Here is a 22900-nt window from a genome sequence, read left to right as displayed (position 1 = left end):
ACTTACTACAGGTTCACTCCGTGACTTTTGCTCATAGTAACTGGATAATTATTTCGGTCTAAGGACTATATTCCCAGCAACGACTTCCCATAATCAAACAAGTAATCACAAACATCTAAGAAATCCTTAAAATGGAGAGAAATAAACAAATAAACAAATGTGCATACTCCAAACATATTACAGTACTGTTTTCATAGAGACCATGTTTGCGGCTAGCCACTGAAAGTCAAAAGGAGAATAGATCTTAAAAACAAGTGCGCTATTACAGCGATTGATCAATATATACATATCGTTGTAAGAGGGCCATAATGCCACAAGTTTCAAATAAATCCATCCATATTTTCAAGACTAGCTACGATCACATAATAGTCCAATACCTTCCATACTGCTTAAAATTAAACAAATGCAATAGCTAAGTTTTATAGTTGCTTGTGTCGACCACTAGAATTCACTTATAACTATATCTCTTTACCTAGGCGATCGAGGATCGGGGTGTATTAAAGAGTTTATGGGTTTATGGCTGAATATGTGCTATAATCTAGGACAAACTCGATTTACAGTTTAACTTCTGGAGTTTTCTGTGAAACAATCGCTGAAGATAAAAGAATACCAAAACGACTTAATATCTCCATCAGGTGGATAACAACTACATTGAAAATTAATTCCATAGAGACATATAAGCAATAATTACTCGAAATAGGATAATGCAGTTCACGTGGCTGGCTGTTGCAGTGTCCACCACCAGTTGCAGATGCTAGCTTGCATGCTCCAAAATGCAACGTACTTGATATTTCAACTTGTCTTCCTCTGTATCTCTATCTCTCTACAGCAACAGCACCCTGGTTGACCTCCCGTCTGTCTTAACCAAGTGGCAAATGATTTTATATTTCTATTTTCTCGTGTGTAGTATGTGTGTAGAGTCAACAGGGCACCCCATTCCCCTGATTAACATATTTGTATCACTGAGCGTTTACAAATAAAACCAAGTGGCTCGAGACTTGCAACATGATAACAATTATAACCTTTTCTTTGTCTTGATTTTTTTTTCTAAGAACAGCATATATAGCTAAATTGTACTTAGATAATTATTCAGTTTTTCATATAAAAAGTACAACAGCTGATGACCTTTATCTAGAGTGAGAGGCAACAATAATACCCGAGGAATACTGTGTTTTGGATCTGCTAACTATAATGCAAAAGTTATTTTGATTTAAATGGAAAAAAATCATTTGGGTCAGACAAATAATGTATGTGGGAGTTTCAACCAAGATAAGGAAATTCCAGTTGCTGGGTTAACTTTCCTGTCTCCCTCTCCCCTCGGCAGAGCTTCGTGGAGATAGACTCTATTATGCCAAAATGGAATGGAAGTTTAGAAAACTGCCTTCAATTGAAAGTGGAAAGATAAACATTATTTTGTACTCATCAACATAGAAATTAGTAACGTCACCTAACAGAGCACATCGCAAACACAAGAGTTATACGCATAGGATGAACAATAATGTATTCCTAACTTTAACATACATGGCAGAAGGCTGCTTCCGGTGGGCGAATCCGGTTCATTCGAACCTTCTCGCCATTTTCACCAGACAGTCTTGAAAAACTTGCAGACAGCACTATCGGTGGTTGGCAAGATAGCCTGTTTGCGTTAAATTCAGCAAGTAAACGTTGGAAAATCAGATTTACCTTTTGATCTCAACTGTTAAATAACTGTCGATTTACAAAGATTTACACCTATGTCTATCTTGCCAGGATATCTTCGACTGTTCTTGGTGCTCTTCTACTCAATGGGTCCTCGTGATGTGGAACCTGGACCTTTTATTCAATGTAAACCTCGTGTCAAGTGTTGAATTTTGAAGTACAGAAAATTTAAAGTTGAATGCATTTAGCAATTAAAGTTATCGCAGTTAAGCCAGGAAAGTCTTTGTGAAGGGTCACTCTGAACTTTCGTCGCTCATCTCCCCCCCCCCCCCCCATGTCAGTGTAAACTTCAAAGGAGCAATACTTCCGACCCACTGAAATTGATCGGGGTATCTTTAAACGGTTTTTAGAAGTAAACATTTGAGCTACCGATCCTAACCTCTCGGTAGGAACCTATGTCCACTTATCATATGTTCAAAGGGAAAATTGTGACGCACTGTCGTACACAGATTATGAGCTGTCATAAACTGATTTAAGAAATTATTTCTTTGGGAAATATTAGGGACCCTTGCCTACGATTGGGTAGAATAAATTAGCACGTACACTTTATAGCAACCTGACTTTAAAGTGACGACCCTAGTGTAAATTCTTTAGTCTGGGAATTTCCTAGAAGAGGAAACTTTGTCTCTAATCCGTGGAAGCCTAAGATTAATGCTTTCCTCGTGAAACAAGAAAGGGACCAGTGGGTCGTCGTGTAAACAGAAAGGCATGTTTATTGCTAGGACGCACAAGTCCTGAAAGAAAGAAAAAAAAAAGAAAGAAAAACAGCGACGAGGTACGCAATTTTAGTTTCAAGTAATATTTTATTATTTGATTGCTTGCTTTATGCAAATGTGTTTGTAATGACTAGGTTTCCCTATTATGTACCGTTTATTCAATTCATGGAAAAGTGTTGATGTTAGAGTTGTTATGCAACTTGCTTTATTCAATTTCATGAAAATATGTTGATGCGAGAGTTATTATGCAATGTATTTTATTCAATTTCATTGAAAGTGTTGACGATAGAATTGTTATGCAATTTACCTTTTTAATTTTATAGTTATTAGTTTATTGGTAGAATTGATTGCATGCGATCCAAATGTTCACACGTGTAGGATTTCATATGGTTATATGAAATAACAGATCATCGTGAGTTAACGATAATCACCTAATTATATATGATTTTGTAATGCTTGGATAATCTTGTAGTCAAGGAATGCCATGAGTTACATTTCTTTTGAATTTCATGCAATAGTGATCGAACATGTAGTAGCATAGGTAAATTAATACGGTAAAACATAGTAGTCACGTGGTAATTTAAGACATGCCGCTGGAAAGTGAGGTTAATGTCCTACCGTACTAAGTCAGAATGTACGCTGTGTGTGGATAGCCACAGGCTCTGAATAACGATTAAGTGAATTGTAGTATGTGCCTCTGAACAGGAAGGATATAGTATACTGGGATAAATGTGTCCTTTAGGGAACACCTTTCCGAGAGAAGGACGAGACAGTCCGAAGACAGGAGTACGGGGAAAGAAAGAAAGAAAGAAGGACGAGGCCAGAGTAAAAGGACCAGGAAGTCCATGAAGGGCCAGAACCTAGAGTCCAGGAAGGATGAACTAGGAGACGTTGATATACGGTCAAAGTGAATGAAGGTGATGCAATCAATCGTGGATATTGCGCTCTTTCACCTCTCGGTATGATGATGTGATAACTCCTAACTGGACACACCTGTTAAATTCTACTTATATAATCTAACTTGAATTTGAATTACCGTTGTAATTTTTTTGATTAAATTTGATTTTTTCTTGTCAAAGGGGGCTCGTATTGTTTATTTCTTATCAGTATTCTCGCTCAGTTCTCTGTTGAAATTTCATTCTTCTTTCACTCCCGCCGAGCTATAATATCGAGGGAGGTCATCCTCTGGATAACGCAGCCAAACCCAATTACCCACCCCTCTTTATAAGAGGGGGACGTTAGACCTCGGTACTTCATGAATACCGTGATCTAACTGTTGTTCATGTTTTCCAGTAAGGACGAGAGATGCCGCGCCCCAGTACGAGAGACAAGGCATTCGACGTTGTATCTATTCTTTGTCAAATCATATCTATCCCTTTATCACAGGAATCAGACCCTCTCTTTCTTCTACCGTGATGCGTGAGCAGGGCGTCTTGCCGTCCTGCCGTGTGCTGAAGTGAAGTATTTTGTTAAAGGTTTCGGTTTTGAATGGAAGCAGTGGTAACAATGAAGTGATCGTAGTGTACAGCTGGCTACTACATTATCAGATTATTTTGCTGAAGTGTGGTGAGCAATGTTTTATTACACTTTTTATCTTTATATCCTTTGTGTTTATTTCATAGGGTCACTCTTCCTTTTTGCGATTTTATTTTCCTTTCTTCCGCAATCTCCTCATCTTCATCTTCTCTTTCGTCTTCTGTTTCTTTGTCTTCGGTTTCTTTCTGCTCATTTTCTTTCCACTTTATTATCTTCGCCTTAGCTTAAAAGATTGGGGACATAGCGAAAACATGACAAAACGGTTTTAATTAAATGAAACCGTTGCACGAAAGAGTCGAATAAAATATAAATGAATTGGGACTTCGGTAAATGTAGTCTAAAGCTATCAATTGTTTGCAATGAAGCAAGACAGCATCAATTCAGATTTATAGCAGTTACTTTGCACTATTTGTTTTCATGAAACTCGTATTAAAAGGCATGCTATTAAAATGTATAGCAAAGTGCAATTATATATATATATATATATATATATATATATATATATATATATATATATATATATATATATATAATGTCATTTGACTTCGAGAATGGACCACGGCTCGCTGTACATAACAAAGTTTGCCTATGTTTGGACCAAAAACAGGGTATTCGTCTGGAGACGACGAAAATACATACACTGATTGAAGCATACACAAACGTGACACATCTGAAGTAATCAGCATGCACATTTTGGCAACAGGAAAAAGAAACTATGAAAGAAAATGGACGGATCTTAACTAAGGGAAACGAACATAAATAACTGGAAGCAATCAATGTATCTGGGAAACGATTTATTATCTAAGGAAACTGCAAGACGTGTGATTTGCTAAAAGCTTTTAGTTAGTTCAATAACGGTAGATTGTCTGTCATATGATTCTTCATTGTTGCAAATATATCGAGTTTCATATATCGCCATAAATAATTGATAACTTTGTATCACATACTTCTGCTTTAGTAGTATCATTATGGCACTTTTTGGACCGAGCTTACTCATGTAGGCCAAAGTCTTCAATACCACTCGTCTTTCCCTTGAATCACATGCGAGCAAGTGCCTACGAACCTCAACCCGCTGAGGTTGCTTCCATGTGTGAGAATATATAGCTAGCGGAATGTATTTCACCGATATATGTTTTCTTTGTGTGAGAATATTTAGTATTGATTGTTGCTTAAATTACTAATGAATGTACTGTGCGAGAATATTGTAGTCGCATCATAATTCACAAAGATTGTGAGAATATATTATATAAAAGAATTATCTTATATTATATAAATGGGGAAAAACTCGGAGCTTGATACGTTTAGTTTCTTGGAAGAATTCATCAGCATATACAAATATGGGATTATGTTACGGGGGCAATGGAGTCTTTCTAACGTTACTAAAAAGAGTAAATTACTGTTTCGCTTAAATGTATAATGTAGGTTTATCAAAGAGGCTCAAAATATGTTGTATACTTTTTTAATATGTATTTGAAGCTTCTTCATACTTTAATTGACTAAGCTTGGCCAATCGTTTGAGAATAAATTGTGAAAAGTCAGCAAATACTCCAGTGACGTAATTATCGAATATGGTAATAGCAAAGATCATCAAAGATACATTAATTCAGGAAATGCCTTTAGCATTGTAATAGATGAAAGCACCAACGGCATTTTTTCGTAAGAATGTTATGAGCTTCGTACAAAGATATTCACATGCAAAAACACATAATACATAGAGTCAATACACAAGCAGCTCATGCTTTGTCATGGTACAAGCGGAGGCCTTTTGCAAGTTGAAACGGTGTTTTGTACTGATCATCGAGTAGTGTGATTTGGTCAAATACTCAATCGAAGAAAATTGTATTTAAACAAAAAAGTATATTTTATGGTAACCCTCAATATTTGCGATCTGGTGAGAAAAAAAAAGTTGTTTACAACTGCCCAGTGTTTGAAAATTAATATCGTAGGTAATAAGTGTTTTTACAACAAATGAACTACGCTGTCAAGCAATATCCACGGAGAGCGTGGTTCAATCAAAGTGATCCACAGTTACACCTGGAAATATTATACATTGCCCATGTAATTAGAACATGCAAAAAGTATTTTGGCAGAAATTATAGAATGCATCATAAAACATCATTTATTTACAATTATTTTAAAATGAATCACCTGGCAGAAACCTCGAATAACATCATTTAGTGGAGTTGTATGATTCACGGTAATTAATGATACGGGAAACTGGGGACCAGTCTAGAAAGGGGTTAGGATAAAATAGAGTGTTGATTTGGCTGGTCATGGATGACTTAAAATGAAATGTATAATCTAGTCCTTGAGTCTGTAAAACTTGTTTTTGAAATTAGCAACGGACTCTTTGGTGCGAAATTGGAAGTACATATTTCAAACACATGTATATCCAGAACATGCTGCAGTTTGTATGGTTTTCTCTACACAGACCTTGTCATCAAGATGTGTCTATACTGATAAATATACGTTTGATGTTGAGCTTTTAGAAATCTAGTGTCACTGAATTTTTAATATCATAGTGTTTTGCTTAGGTTTACATTGGAAGCTGAATTGGTACCATGAGCCCTACAGAGAATAACAGCCATACAGTGGTTCCACATGCATGTACAATTAATATTGATATAAATGCAAATGTATGGTTCTATTTATAGAGAACAAGAAAGATGAATACCATTTGTAAGCCTCCAAATTACTTTCAGTGGGTTATTAAACACACTTTCAGTGGGTTATTAAACACACTTTCAGTGGGTTATTAAACACACTTTCAAGTATGGCAAATGCTTCCATAAAAGGGTAGGGATAAAGTGTGTAGACTTAGCAATGCCTGGTGGAGTGTTTTGCACCATGGTTAATATCTATACAGGTATATAAAGGTGAGACAATGTACCATGTCTACAGTAAATGTGGACAGCAATGTGATATTTTCTGGTAGTGTTCTGAAACATTATGATACAGATATGATCACTTACCACCATGCTTTTAATGGTGACGAGCCCACACGACCAACTGTCCAACCAATTTCATTCAGTAAATAGTTTGAAACTTCACGTGTTATAGTTTTATTATCTTATGCCTACCTTACTTTAGTTTTCAATTATTTGTGATTTGGGGAACGTTTAGTCAATTTCTGACATTAAATTTCCTTGTCTGTAGTAATACATGCACATATAGTTGGTCACCTTAATCTTCCACTTATTTAATGCATACTATGACAAGGCTGGTAATATATTTCAATATCGACCTGAAGAGTGATAAATCTTGAAAATAAAAAGGGATCTCTTAATTAGACATGTTTATTAAGGTATTGTTTTCAAATTCTGAAAATGAACAATGTATAGAATGTCAAATAATATATAATTAGTGAAAAGGAATTCAGTAATTTCTTTCTGAAATAGGGTGAACTATTTCAAGCATTTCATAAAAGCAGTTAAAATATATGAGAACACATTATTCCTTTACATAACTCTTCATTTGCACACTCCAAATGCACTCTCCACGGCAACTCTATCGTTTGAGTGGACGTCATTATACCTCTGGTCTGTCCCATGCCTTGGTTTCAGTATGGGAGTATTTAGTTTGGGTCGATATCGATACCCTGAATCTACAACAAACCACCCATTGCCGTGGTGTGTGTGTATGTATGTATGTATGTATGTATGTATGTATGTATGTATGTGTGTGTGTGTGTGTGTATGTGTGTGTGTGTGTGTGTGCGTGCGTGCGTGCGTGCGTGCGTGCGTGGATGTATGTATGTATGCATGTATGTATGTATGTATGTATGTGTATGTATGTATGTATGTCTGTGTGTGTGTGTATGTATTTATGTATGTATGTATGTATGTGTGTATATGTATGTATGTATGTATGCATTTATGTATCTATGTACAGAGTGGATAGAAAGAGTGTTTTCTAGTGATTATCGATGTATACGTTACAGCTGTGGTGAAACAGTGCTACACTTGTTTTAGACTGCATAGTATATTTTAATGAATATGCATCTTCATTTTATTAAATGATGCAGAATGATAAATGAGTGCAGTTTTTTTTGTACATACATTATTATTATTATTAGCAATCATATATACAATAAATGTGAGACTGGTATGTGGATGAATATATTTCTGACCAATCACACTTGACCAGATGCCAATAGTCGGTCATCTAACCTGACCTGGTGTTCATCGAATTGAGTGGTCAATGGCCATTGTAATGTCTTCTGCATGAGAGTTGATTGACATTTGTCCCACTGATAGAGGATGTCAATAGAGCGGGGATAACGCTGCCTGGTGTTGCTTATAATGGTCAATAGCCCATGTAATGTCTGCTACATGATTTATAATTGACATTAGCGCTCTGATCGACACCGACAGTAGATACTGGGTAACCCTGCCTGGTGTTGGTTTGAGTAGTCAATGGGACATGTCTACATACACATTGTCAACAGAGCGGAGTTAAAGCATGTTGTTTGATTTCAACAGTGTAATGGCACAAGTTGCATCTTATTTAATAATAAACCATAAACCAATAATAAACCATCCTTCCTATCTCATCATCACACGTACACTCACCAGAAAGAAATTGATATAATGAAAGAATAGTTTTCAGTATTTCAGACTGTATTTATATACGTATATTTTATTTTCATTATGCTATCTGACCATCGTATTTAAGTCCATCAATAACTTTGAAGGGTGGGGAATTTTTTATGATTATATCACATCTACAAAAGATGGACACTAAAAGACACAAAAATTAATATTTAATTTTATTCATTTGAAAAAATGGATGTAAAGTTGTACAGGAAATTGCTAAAAACAATGTTAGAGTATGAACTATTGACATTAATCTTGTATTACATACAAAAATCATTTTTATGATAATGAAACAGGAAAAGTTATATCGCTGTAATTATACAATTCAGTTGGTATAAAACAATAAACACACATGGGGAGCCACATGCTTATACAGCCCCCTAACAGAGCCTCTAATATTTCAGGCAGGTTGAAATGAGTATATTACTGGCTTTCGCACCTATAGGTAGCCATAATTAGCATAGAGTGAACATTTACCAGTGTCGTAATGATTAATTTGAAATATAAATGCTAGTTACCCAAACATATCACTTGGACACAATAATTAAGCACATGGACCCGTTTCACGACGCAATGCAAGTTTACGCATACAAGTTTTTCGCCATTTTTAAACGTAAGAAACCACTATGCTATTCGTAAGTGTGTTCTCAAAGATATCCATAGGAACGTTTCGTATGTCTAAGAAAAACAATTGCGTAAGCTACTCTTTTGCATGTGATATAGATAACAAATCGGTAAAATACGGCAAGATCCTTACAAAGGACGTAGATAAAGATGACGAAAACAAGAACAATAACAATACAATAACCCCCAAAATATCGGGGCACTACATGTCTTGACCTATTGGTCATAGTGAATAAATATAGGCATTATTTATGATGTGTGTTTATATATATATATATATATATATATATATATATATATATATATATATATATATATATATATATATATATATATATATATATATATATATTTATTTATTTATTTATATATATATATATATATATATATATATATATATATATATATATATATATATATATATATATATATATATATGTATGTGTGTGTGAGAGAGAGAGAGAGAGAGAGAGAGAGACGTTCAACCAGTAGTCAGTGAATAAACATAATTTAATTTACTCATGAAGGAAACGGCTAAGCCATATTTCTTTAGTTATCTCTATCAAAATGGTCATCTAATCACTTCACTACATTTGCTGACTTTTATTGCTTTAAAATATATGAGTGTACCTAATTGAAGTCCTCATGCTGATATTTCCAAAGACAAAAATGCAGATTCCACCATTATAAACGAGAACGTAAACATAACAAGTGATGCAATTCTTTGTGTCAGCCACAACCATCTGAACTCTTTTGTATTTAGTGCATTACAAAGAATATAACTAGATTTGGTTTTAATTTCAATTTTGCGTCACTTCTTTGCCATTGTAATACCAAAATCTGAAGAGAAATAAATTAATTCATGCTTTAACCCAACACCCCCCCCCCCATGTGTGCAGGGTTGCCAGACCTTATAATAGAAAAGATTACAATGTATACAGTGGAATGTGATGTAGATTCATTGTCTAAAATGTGGTGATCTTCTCTAAGTGTTCTCTCTCTCTCTCTCTCTCTCTCACACACACACACACACACTACATAAAGTCTCCCATTATAGGATTAAGATAAGTTAATGACCATTTATGTTTACTATGTTTTATGTTTTGTTCCACAAAGCATCGCGAATTGTCCCTATCAATTAGAATAAGGGCCTTATGCACCCACCAACCCCCTTTCTACTATTTCCACTCATTAATTGTGTTGGACTAATGGGCTAAGCATCTAATAGTGACCACAATGTTGCGAACATTTGAAACAAAAACAAATTCCTAACTAATGTGTTTCATACTTTTGTAGTTTTCCTAGATATCATTTTTCCAAAGTTTCAACTGGCCAGATTAATATTTGGTTCTCTTTTCCAAATGTCTTATTCATACTGACGTTTAGCTAATTAAGACCTTGTAGTTGCACAGATTTCTCATCTGTTCTATCATCCAAGACATCAGGATCAGTCTCTTTTGACCTTCGTTGAGTAAACATTGCACTGCTTCTCCAATAGCGATCTTCGTCTTCTCACTTTTATCTCATCATTTCTGTGTGAAATCTTGAAGACATCTACACCCAATATTTTGCATTAGCAAGCCTTTTACAAACATAATGATTGGCTTTGTATCAATTGATTTAAATAGACATGAGGCAGTCATGACTGGTTCCAGATTCTTCTGCAGTGCTTCACTAATCCTTATGGAATAACACAAACTCCGACTGCAGAGTTTGTGAGCTTTTCCGCTATCGAACTTTTAATGTAGCTTTAACAATGTTTCAGTCATATCGCAGGTTATAGTGATGTCTAGCACTGGGGCATCATGCCGCAGACATGTAACATGATGTCCCACCCAGTCACATTACCCTCACCAGTCCTAACACTAACCTCTTAATGCTGAGCGCCAAGCGAGGCAGCTGTGTGTACCATTTGTGTAAGTCTTTGGTATGACACGGCCGGGGATCGAACTGACAACCTCCCGCATCCGAGGCGGACACTCTAACTAGGCCATTGGAGCGGTTAGGTAGAATATCTAAAGGCATCTATTAAATTATTAGGATTTATAAAGGTTGATATCAACTTTTGCAGTTTTTTATGTGCATCAGTGAGTCATTCACTTTTGCCTAAGTCTGATAATACCCAGTTAAAATACCCACCCCACCCCCATAATGCATGGTTGTAGAGCGTAACGCTGAATGTAATGGTTTGCAATAGTTTTAAAATTGGTTTTTTTTTTTTGTCGGGGGCGCTACTCATATATATATATATATATATATATATATATATATATATATATATATATATATATATATATATATATATATATATATCGATATTCCGTACGTTTCTTGTATTAAAATTCTGTCAAAGTTTTAGATTGAACAATTATTTTGTTAATTTTATTAGTAATACCGCTGATATTCAAAGTCAAGATTTGTAGGTTTATTCCCTCCGTCTTGGAGCACGTACTGATCCCAAAACTCTGAACTATGCACACTTCCAACACTGTGGAGATTAGGTGTAAATATCGTTAATTTTGAGTAGCAGACGGACTCGCTTGGCGTCCCAGTAATTACACCTTCTTAAAATATACGTTCTCTCCCGATTCGAGATATTAATGTACGCTATGCTTGAACCCTATTTGAGTTCACGTGAAATATGAAGTGAGATTAAATGTAGACAGAAAAGTAGCATAATGGTTATAGAATTAGAACTTATCCTCAACTGATATCCAGGTCTTGCAGTTATGGCACCTCTCGCCATGACTGTGCGCGATAATCCCTTCTCGACTAACAGTATTTACCACATAAAGGATATCACGTAGTCTTGAATGAAGGCATTCATGTATATCTGACAAAATCAAATAAGGTACCCTGTCTCGTGATTTCTGTCAGAGGTTGCTGGAGTGACTGTGCATTAGATGTGAGTTAATAGCTTGGAGTCATGCATCTGTGTCTGCTGCGCACAAATGCTTATACCAGCAACTATCTTCCATTCTTTTGGGGTATTATGTGCATGGAAGAGAGAGCGCGTGCGGGCAAAACAGTTGTTTCCCTAACCCGCGAATGTGCGTTAGAGTCTTGGTAGGGAACAAATTTAAAATGTTCTCTGACTTATACGATACCATTTTTTCACAGTTGTTTCATTCTCATGTATAATCCAAGACTTGCAATTTCTGCTCTGTCTGCTGTATATGTGTACCATTTTATATTGGTTTACGTACACCTTGTCATATGAATCCTGAGTGACTGTCTACTACAGGGGTGGGCAATGCAGCCCGCCAAGGGCTGTCATGCGGCCTAGGAACAAGTCATCATTCGCACTGACTCTGTTTATGTTACTCTGTTTATCATATAAATGTGCTTCCTTTGAAGTTTAAGTTTTCAAATATTAACAACGTATTAACAACTGAAAATTAATTATGATGTTATTTAGAAAAACCTTTTGTTTTTGCTATTTCAATTGTTAATTATTTTACTTAATGAACTATGCGGCCCGCGACAAGGTGTAAATTTGTGTATGTGGCACTTGCACTGGAAAGTTTGCCCACCTCTGGTCTTCTAGAAGAGAGCTATTTGCTGGGTCGTCATGCGTTGAGTCTGATACGCACTAATGTTGATACGACTATATTCCATCCTACAATAATGTTATGTGTGTGTCTATAAATATATATATGTGTGTGTGTGTGTGTCTGTGTGTGTTTTCCTGTTTTTCTTACAGAACACGTTTGACACTATCTGGGCTTGATAAAAACATATAAGCTATGCATAGTGCACGCGTACATTTTCATAATTGAGTGCTGAAATCTGCAATGCATTTCAAATCTTATTATCGAATTAAGGAAACATTTCAAGAGCTTGGACATAAAAGGACGCTTTGGGTGGAGATATAGTTTTGTATTGGCCTTGATACAAATGTGTTCATGTTTGCTACTTTTGTTTCCTTTCTTGAAACAAATGTGTTCATGTTTGCTACTTTTGTTTCCTTTCTTTACTTTCCACAGTGACAATATGCCATGCAGCCGATATCAACTACATGAATACCACGATACAAGAGCATTTCTCCAACATCCGCCATCATGAAACAAACCCGACGTACAAGGAGATGGCAAGAACATTCATTTACCAGGAATTTCAGAGAAGTGGGCTTGACACTGAGTTCCACAACTTTACAACGACTCTCAATGTTTGTTTCATCAATAGATTTATGTCATTCAACCATTGGGGGGGGGGGGGGACATAGTAACTGTCGGAAGCAGAGGAGGGGGTTGAAAACGTTTATATCTCGACGTAATACCACCAGTCACAATTCAGTGTCCTTGATATAATGCCCATATCCAAGTGCCGGCCAATTGTTTTTAGCATAATGCCCCGGGGAACCTATCTTTAAATATCTTTGCCCGACTTTTAACGGAAGAAAGTTTTCCCCCGATGGCGTTCCCAAGGCACAATGGTAAATGCGTGCGTGCGCGCGCGCGCGCGCGTGTGTGTGTAGGGGCTGAATCTCTTTTACCTTGCGTTTAAGTAACAGTAGACAATCGGTTCGACTCACAATGCGTAGTATTCACGTTAGAAGGCATATAATACCTTTTAAATCCATTTTAAAGTAGGCATTGTCTTAAAACGATCCAAACCGCTTTAACACGCAGGGCGGGAATATTTGAGATTTGGTGCTGAAAGGAGCAAATAACTGTTCTGTCATCCCTGGTAACTGCCATCGTTACAATTAACCTTATTGTTTAAACATTGAATGCCTTCTACAGACACGTATGTATCTGGGATACTACTGTCTCATTCCATAAAAATCAATAATCCTGTTTCAGTGACGTCCCCTTAAATTGTTCGCATCTGGGTGATAGCGCATGTTAGCGTCCTAAAATGTTTACATATTGCGCGTTTTAATAATTAAAGTGAAAAATAATGTAACTGAATTAAGAGTACATATATTAGCATGCTATTCTTTATTTCTGTACGCTATGACATGATTTAATATCAAACTCGTTTATGTTTTGAATTTTAAAAAAATAGCATCACTTGTTTCTTTAATAAGGTAATACAGCATCCTCTGTGTCAAATTGTCCTTTAACACGCTCTTGATTCTGGTCATCATATAATAATGACTTTCCATAATTTGAAAAGGAACATAACAATTTACCAATGGATGCACAAAAAGATGCAAAACTATGTGAACGCTAATTAAGGGCCAGTTGTGTGTATTCAAATAATCCTTACAGAATAACTAAGATAAATCACGTTGCTTCCTATTATAAACAAAATATCAGTGTGCTTGTCACTGTTTAATTTCTTTAATGAATCACTCAAATCGAATGTAGTGTGTGTGTGTGTGTGTGTGTGTGTGTGTTTTATTCTTAACGTAGCTTTAAAAAAATACAGCCATGTTACTACGATGTCTGTAGTTTAGCAGTTTATTGCACTGGGGCATCATGCTGCAGACATGCAGCATCATGTCCTACCCAGTCGCATTATCCCGACACCAAGTCGACCAGTTCTAGCACTAACCTCCTAATGAAGAGTGCTTAGCAAGGCAGCTGTTAGTACCACTTTTTTACGACTTTGGTACGAATCGGTAAAGGTTTGAATTCGCGACCTTCCGCATGCGAGGCGGACGTCAGTAGTGAAGGGGGACAGATTAGCGTCAATGGGAATTAGCATTACAGACCCCCCTGGGAACGATTAGCGTCAATGGAAATTTAACATGGAGAAAAATCGTGGGACAGATTAGCGTCAAGGGAAATTAACATGGGAATAGGGGACTGTATAGCGTCAAAGGAATTTAAACAGAGTGGGACTTTATAGCGTCAAGGGAAATTGAACAGGGGATTTTTTTTTTTTAAATTTTTTAAAAAATGGGGTAGGCAATTGAAAAGTCATTCTCTTTTCGAGAAATACGGCTGGCCCTGAAAAGGGCCTTTGGGTTTATGCTAATGTATTCATTAACATAAAGGGCACCGCATTGGTCTTCTTCTTGTCCTTAGGCTGCGTCTCACTGTTGGTCCGTAAATCAGCACTCTTTTCAGGCATCCTTGTCTTTCAACGTAGATCCTACGTATCCACAGGCTGGTGTTTGTCCTGTGGACAACGGTCCACTTGGATCGGACATACATGAGCATGTCCGTCCTAAACATCATGGAAGACACAAGGGTGGATGTCTCAACTGTGGTCCACATCTTGAAGCGACGAGAACAGATGAATCAATGCAGTGAACTGCGCTTATTTATAGGTAGAGGAAGGATTGAAACGGATTGAATTCATTCACCAATCCGAACACGCGTTACAAAATTCAGTCAGCTCGCATCCAATCCGAAGAGAGCAGTCTGTGACGTCACGTGGTCTATATAGATTCGCTAGCGCTTGTGTGCAGTCAATCTATGCGACAGTGATTCAACATGACGGAAACTCAGAAAACGATCCATTGGGGTGCACCAACAGGGGAGACCGCCCAAGGGAACCCGGACTTACTTTCAGAAGAGGTGAATTGGGATTTTGTGGATTTTCTCTCCTCGCAAGAATTTGTTCCGGAACCTTCGTTACCTTCTTCATTACCGCAAGTGGAGAATTTTAGACAGAGACAGAAAGAACAATTGGAGAAATTTATACAACGACAAAAGGAAGAGGAACAAGCTTTTCTCCTACAGCAACAGCAGCAAGAAGAAGAGGTAAGAAAAAAACAACAGCAAGAAGAAGTAGCAGCAAAGAAACAAGAGGGTGAAAATCAAACGGTCACGGTACTGTTGGACATTTTAGCGGAGTTAAGAAGTCTGAAACAAATGTATCAGACTTCTTTATCACGACCGAAGAGAATACGACCTTCCCGAGCTAAACACGTCAACCCTGTGACTAAGCCTACCGTACCACCCTTAGCGATTTCAACCCAATCATCATCATTACGCAGTCCAGAAGTAGGCCTTGGCCGTGGCAAAGGCTTAAGGCAGTTAAAGATGATTGCTTAAACTCACCCCTTCACCATGAAGAAAAAAGGCCCTTTTCAGGGCCACCCACATTTCTCGAAAAGAGATAGCCTTTCAATTTGCCAATAACTCAAAAAAATATTAAATAGCCATTTTACCCTTATAGTACGTTTCTGCGTATGAGTGCGTGAGTGTACGTTCTTATTTTAAAATCATAACTCAAAGACACTTACCTTGTATCATTAATTTATTCTTTTCTCCATTTTTTTACAATCCAATTCACAATTCATAACAGAACACTTTAATTAAAAGTTCATTGACTTCTTCTGTCTCCTTGTTTAGTCTCTCTGTTTTTTAAATTTCTTCACCGTCACACTCTTTTCCTCTTCTTCTTCTTCCTCCTCGCTTTCTTCCCTTCTTCTTTTCTTCTCCTGTTTCTTTTTCTTCACCTGTCTTCTTTCTTCCTCAGAAGAATCCCTCTCTTCTTCCGAAGAATCCCTTTCTTCTGAAGAAGAATCCCTCTTTTCTTCTGACTCCTGTTGTTTCTTTTTTGGGCAATCTGGAGACCAATGTCCTTTTTCTTTACAATAATAACAGGTATCTTGACTTTTGTCTTTTTTAGCCCCTGTTTTTGTTCTCTTTTGACGGTCTGGACACTCTGAAGACCAATGCCCTTTCTTCTGACAGATATAGCAAGTATCTTGACTTTTATCTCGAAAGGAAGGAGAGTAGTCCGTAGGCTGGTCTGAAGAGAATTTTCTAATGACCACTCGCAAAGCTCTGACGAAACGTTCGATTTGGTTAGTCTCTTCCATCGTTGTGCTCGGCTTGAGAGTGAAATGAATAGTGAAAGAACAAGACACACACCCTTTTATATACGCTAGTCTGCCATGACTATAAATTAGTCTATGGTGTTTGAACTTGAGTCATTTGACGTTTTTCACTCAAAATGAAACGATCCTATTCATTTGAGAAGAAAGGAGAAGAAAGTAAGAGGCAGAAACGTGATCTATCGCCTCGTACCAGGGCTGAAATCTTGGCACAAATTCATGCCAGTGATTTTGAAGAGGACATGAGTGAACCAGAATTTGAAACCTCTAAACCAAGTTCACCACCCTTAGTCAACCCTGAAAAATACTATTCCATTCGAGAGACGGAAAAGCGCTCCTCTAGAAAATTTAGAACCACGGCTTACAAATACACGGTGAAGTTTAAAGATTTCAAGGCTGAAGTGCCGTTAGAGAAAGCAGAAGTGTTCATCACTGGGGTGTGGGATTCTTTGCTCACTGCACTCAAGCGACAATGTCAACCCAAAGAAGACGATCGCTTGAGACTTTCCATACAACACGACGGTTTGAAATCCCCTGTTTGGATCGAGTTTAGCACCCCTGCAGAATTGACCGCTTCCAAAGTCATGGACAAGATTCAACACGTACAACAATCTAATGATCAGTTTGACATCACCGATGGTAAAGCCACACTGGACATGACCCACGTCTCTCCTCCTCAAGGCACTGGACGCAAAAAGATGTTATTGGTGAACGACCTTCGTAGCACCAAAAAGAGTCTCGTCCAAATTAACAACCCTCAAGACCAGATGTGATTAGCCCGAGCCATCGTGGTGGGACGAACCTATGCCAACAAGAACGACACGGCAGAATGGAAAAGAGCCTGGAAAACTATTCAACAATCGGACCGAGCCAAACAACGAAACGAAGCAGAACTACTGTTGCAACAAGCTGGCCTGTCCAAAGACACACCCTGTGGCATTCCTGCGATGCAAAAATTGCAAGATGTCCTAGCTCCACGATACACCTTGAAAGTGCACCCTCAAGAAATGCGCGGGCCTCTTTTGTTTCGAGGGCAAGATTTTAAGGACGGAAAATACATTCATGTTTATTATCACGATGACCATTTCGATACCATTACCAGTATCACCGGATTCCTGGGATACGGTTATTACTGTGAGAAATGTGACCATGGTTATAATAATCGAGAGCAACACAAGCATTGTGGATTGAAATGCTCAGGATGTTTGGCCTCTTCACCCTGTCTGAGCGAAGAACCAGTGCCTTGTTCAACTTGTCTGCGCACGTTTGTCAGCCCTACCTGTTACCAACAACATCTGAAAACGCAAGGTTCACAGAAGAAATGTGCTTGTCAGCTCCTGAGATTGTGCCCTACGTGTGAACAAGTCATACGTACCAATAATACAAAGGCACACGTATGTTCAGGAAAGAAAAAATGTCACATTTGTCACCACATCGTGGACTTGGAACACCAATGCTACGTGCAAAAATACCAACCCCCACCAGAGAAAGAGGACGGTCACAAGAAGAAAGGCAATTTCATCTTTTTCGATTTCGAATGCATGCAAGAAACCGGCATTCACATTCCTAATTTCTGCGTGGCTCATCGAGCGTGCGAGAAGTGCATTCAAGAACCTATCTTCAGTCATTGCCCTCTCTGTAGCAAGATTCCTGAAGGGCGTGAAAAAATCTTTCGAGGGCCGAACACGTTAGCCGATTTTGCCCAATGGGTCTTAGACCCCGTCGACAAGACGTGGAGCCAAGAGGACATCGAACGTTACCGAGATTGTCATCGTCATGCCACGGTGATGGCTCACAATTTCTCCGGATACGATGGACAGTTTCTTTTGAGGTACTATACGGAACAAGGCACCGAACGTCCTAAAGTCACTTTGAACGGAGCCAAAATCATTTTCATGCAAGTGGGACAAGTACAGTTTAAAGATTCGATGAGCTATTTGGCCATGCCTTTGAGTCGAATGCCTAAAACGTTTGGAATGACAGAAATGGCTAAAGGGTACTTTCCACACTTTTTCAATACGGAAGCCAATCAACACGCCGTTCTACCCCATTTACCTGAGGCTCACTATTACGACCCCGACAACATGCGTACCGAACAACGAGAAGCTTTCTACGCTTGGTACCAGGCTCACGCCTCGGACCCTTTCGACTTTCAGGAAGAAATGCTAAAGTATTGTCGTTCCGACGTGGACATTTTACGGCGTTGCTGTGGAAAATTTCGAGAACTGTTCATGGAACACGGAGGGGTCGATCCTTTGAAAGAAGCTTGCACCATTGCCAAAGCGTGTTCCTTAGTGTATCGACAACGATTCATGCCTGAAAACACCGTAGCTGTCATCAGCCCTCAAACGACCCACTATGTCAAACGTCAGTACTCGGTCAAAGCCCTACGTTGGTTACATTACTTGTGCGACAAGGAAGACAAGTGGATTCAGCATGCCCGCAACGGAGGGGGCGAAAAGACCATCGGAACGTATACGGTCGATGGCTGGAACTTAGAAAACCCCAAGATCGTGAACGAGTTTAACGGTTGCTTATTTCACGGATGTCCCGTCTGTTACCCTGACCGTGGCACTAAAAATCAGTTTTTGAAACGAACCATGGAAGACTTGTACCAGGACACTTGTCAGCGGCGCCTAAAGTTAGAACAGGAAGGATACCAAGTGGTGGAAATGTGGGAACACGAGTACGATCACCGTATGAAAACCGATCCCGAGTTTAAACGCCTCGTGGAAAGTTACCAGTTCATGGACCCGCTGAACCCGAGGGATAGTTTGTACGGAGGAAGGACCAATGCCACCTGTTTGCTGTACCAAGCGGACGAAGAGAAAGGAGAAGAAATCAAATACTTGGACGTGTGTTCGCTGTATCCCTACGTGTGCAAATATTGTCGCTTTCCTGTAGGGCACCCGCAATTGCTGACGGAACACATCGACCTGAAAAACATTCGACAATACGAAGGCTTGATCAAGTGCAAAGTTTTGCCTCCCACGAACCTATACCATCCCGTCTTACCTCACCATTGTCAAGGCAAACTGATGTTTCCCTTGTGCCGTACTTGTGCCGAAACGTGAAACCAAGACCAACCTTGTCAGCACAGCCAGGAAGAACGTGCCTTGACGGGAACCTGGGTCAGCGTAGAATTGTTCAAAGCTCTGGACATGGGATACCAACTGTTAGAAGTGTACGAAATTTGCCACTTTCCCAGGACACAACAATACCACAAGGGTGATCCCAGTCAGAAAGGCATTTTCGCCGACTACGTGGATGCCTTTTTGAAACTGAAACAAGAAGCCAGCGGCTATCCTTCCTGGTGTCACACTCCCGAAGACCAAATACAATTCAAAGAGAAATACTACGAACAAGAAGGCATCACTTTAGACCACATCGAGAAAAACGAAGGCAGGCGATCGTTTGCCAAAGTGATGTTAAATTGCTTGTGGGGTAAAATGGCACAACGACCGTGTTTACCCAAGACGGAATATTTGACAGAACCTTCCCGCTACTTCCAGATGATTCACGACAAAACCAAATACATGAAACACGTGGACGTCGTTCGAGAGAATTTGATCTTGGTCAATTACGAAGAAGATTTGGACTTTGTACAAGACGACCCTTTTGGAAATGTCATCATTGCGGCTTACGTGACAGCTCATGCTCGCTTAAAATTGTACGAAGCTTTAGAACTGTTAGGGGAACGCGTCCTGTACTTTGACACGGACAGTTGCATTTACATCCATCACCCGAGTCAACATCACCCTAACATCGAAGGAGACCGTTTAGGAGCCTGGACAGACGAGCATCCCGACGACAAGATTCTAAGTTTCGTCAGTGGTGGTCCCAAAAATTACGGCTACGAATACCGGGACAAACAAGGAGAAGTGCACACGACGTGCAAAGTGAAAGGACTGACTCTGAATTATCGTACCAGTCGAGTGGTGAACTTTGGGGTATTGAAAGAAGCCTTGCAATCGGGAGAGGATGGAAACTTTAAAGTGACCACCTATCAACCGAACAAGATTGTACGTTTACCCACTCACCACATCGTCAGTCGGCCCTTGGAAAAAGTCTATCAAATCGTGTACCAGAAGCGAGTGCGACTTCCCAATCATTTCACCTTACCGTATGGACACGTTGGTATAAAACATTGGTTGTAAGAGGATAGTTACCCCACCAGAAAGATGACTTCGCCACAGCAAGAATCGAGTGAGAAACCCGATGAGAACTCCAAGTTCAAACCCTACCATTTTCCAGTCTTCTTACCTGACTATTGTGATTGTGCCCGTCGATTGGACACGTTTCAGAAATGGCCTACGGATAGGGAAGGATTACCTTCTTCGCATGTTTTAGCTAGAACAGGATTTGTCTACTTGGGACCTGAGTCAGGATTGGGATACGAGGTACAGTGTTTCGCTTGCGGACTGAAGTCACGAATGGATCTATGTATCTATAAAGATTCAGCTATTCTGGAACATACTCGATGGTCTCCGCACTGCCCTTACCTTTCTATGGCCTTTCCACCCATCACACTACGGTACAATGTTGACGGTACCTTAGAGACGGTACTTTCCAGAACAAGACATAAAAAACGTAAAAAAGAAAAGATGTACAAGCTGGAGACTGCATTGCGACTAGTATAAAAAGGGGCTATGGTCAAGATCGATAGTTCATTGTGACTACCAAGACCGAGCGAACAAGATGAATACTTTCAGAGAAACACAGAACAAGTTGTTTAGAAAGGCACAATTCAAGTGTGAGGCTTCGGAAGTGGAATGCGGTTGTGAGCCTTGCGATGGGTACGATGCTGTACCTTGTGACCTGAGCGATGCCGTAAAGCATCATGGGAACTTTAGTGTCCCTACCTCTATCATGGAAAGGGATGCTGTGCGTGTCAAACCTGAGGGATGCGAAAGTGATGCCGCTCGTCCTCTTGGACATTTTACTGGGTTTCGTTTTAAAGGGGAATGTTCACCTTCACGTCTACGCCCTACGGATGTCATCCAGCCCTGAGCAAACTCCTGCCCATGTCACTCAACCCTCATCGAAACGAACCTGTGAAAGACGAATATTCGTTTCCTGTGCGTTTGTCGGAATACTGCGACTTTGAAAATCGTCTTCAATCGTTCAAAGGAAAATGGCCAAAGTATCTGGGAGGACCGACCCCCGAAGAATTAGCCAGAGCCGGATTTTTCTACTTGGGCGAAGGAGATAAAGTCAAGTGCTTCAGTTGCGGTGTGTCACTTCACCACTGGGAACCGCAAGATTCGGTCTACGTTGAACATGCTCGATGGTCACCGAATTGTCATTACTTACCCTTAGTGGGACCGAGACATTGAAGTAACTTCTTACCATAATCTGTTCATGGATACTTTACAAGAGAACATTTGTGCTTTGCCTGTGGAGTTGAGAGAACGCATTTACCGAGAGCTGGTCAAAATACAAGTGAAACGTAAAGAACAATTGCATCCGTTACGTCACCGGTGTTTGAACCACTGGTACCTGAAGGCTATACAAGGACTGATTCAATTGAAAGTGTTCCATCGGACAGACATTGATGAACGATCCCCTGGTTTTAAAAAGGATTGGTTTGGTATGGACGATTCTACCTACATCATTGTAAACGTACTGCATCGAATTCCAGAGGAAGAGTTAACGAATTACCAACATCTTGAACACAATGTCAACTTAGTGAAAGAGGAAACTTCTGAACGAATTGTAATGTGCAAATTAGTGACTGAACGATTTAAATTCGACACTGAAGTAAAACCATGTTTGTGCAAACAGTACATTTCTTGTGTCAGACCAAAGAGGATTTAGTATGACCTATTCATGGATACTTTGCTAGAGAACATTCGTGCTTTGCCTGTGGAGTTGAGAGAACGCATTTACCGAGAACTGATCAAAATACAAGTGAAACGCAAACTCAAAGTGATTCGTCCGATTTTAAATTATGCTATGTTCCAAAGTACAAGAAGACTGATTATGAGTGG

General features: G+C 39.0%; 1 protein-coding gene across 1 annotated transcript in view; it reads left to right on the top strand.

The window, feature by feature from the left end:
- LOC149775946 (uncharacterized) overlaps nt 1–22900 on the top strand; it is a 107257-nt gene that overhangs the window by 21245 nt on the left and 63112 nt on the right. The window contains exon 2 of the mRNA XM_089941426.1: nt 13156–13337. Within this exon, the coding sequence (XP_089797552.1) occupies nt 13156–13337 (182 nt within the window). The remainder of the gene's footprint in view (nt 1–13155; nt 13338–22900) is intronic.

Source organism: Sinohyriopsis cumingii, chromosome 18 (assembly GCF_028554795.1).
Source record: "Sinohyriopsis cumingii isolate HCF-2022 chromosome 18, ASM2855479v2, whole genome shotgun sequence".
Lineage (NCBI taxonomy): Eukaryota > Metazoa > Mollusca > Bivalvia > Unionida > Unionidae > Sinohyriopsis > Sinohyriopsis cumingii.
This window is presented reverse-complemented; position numbering and strand designations above follow the sequence as displayed.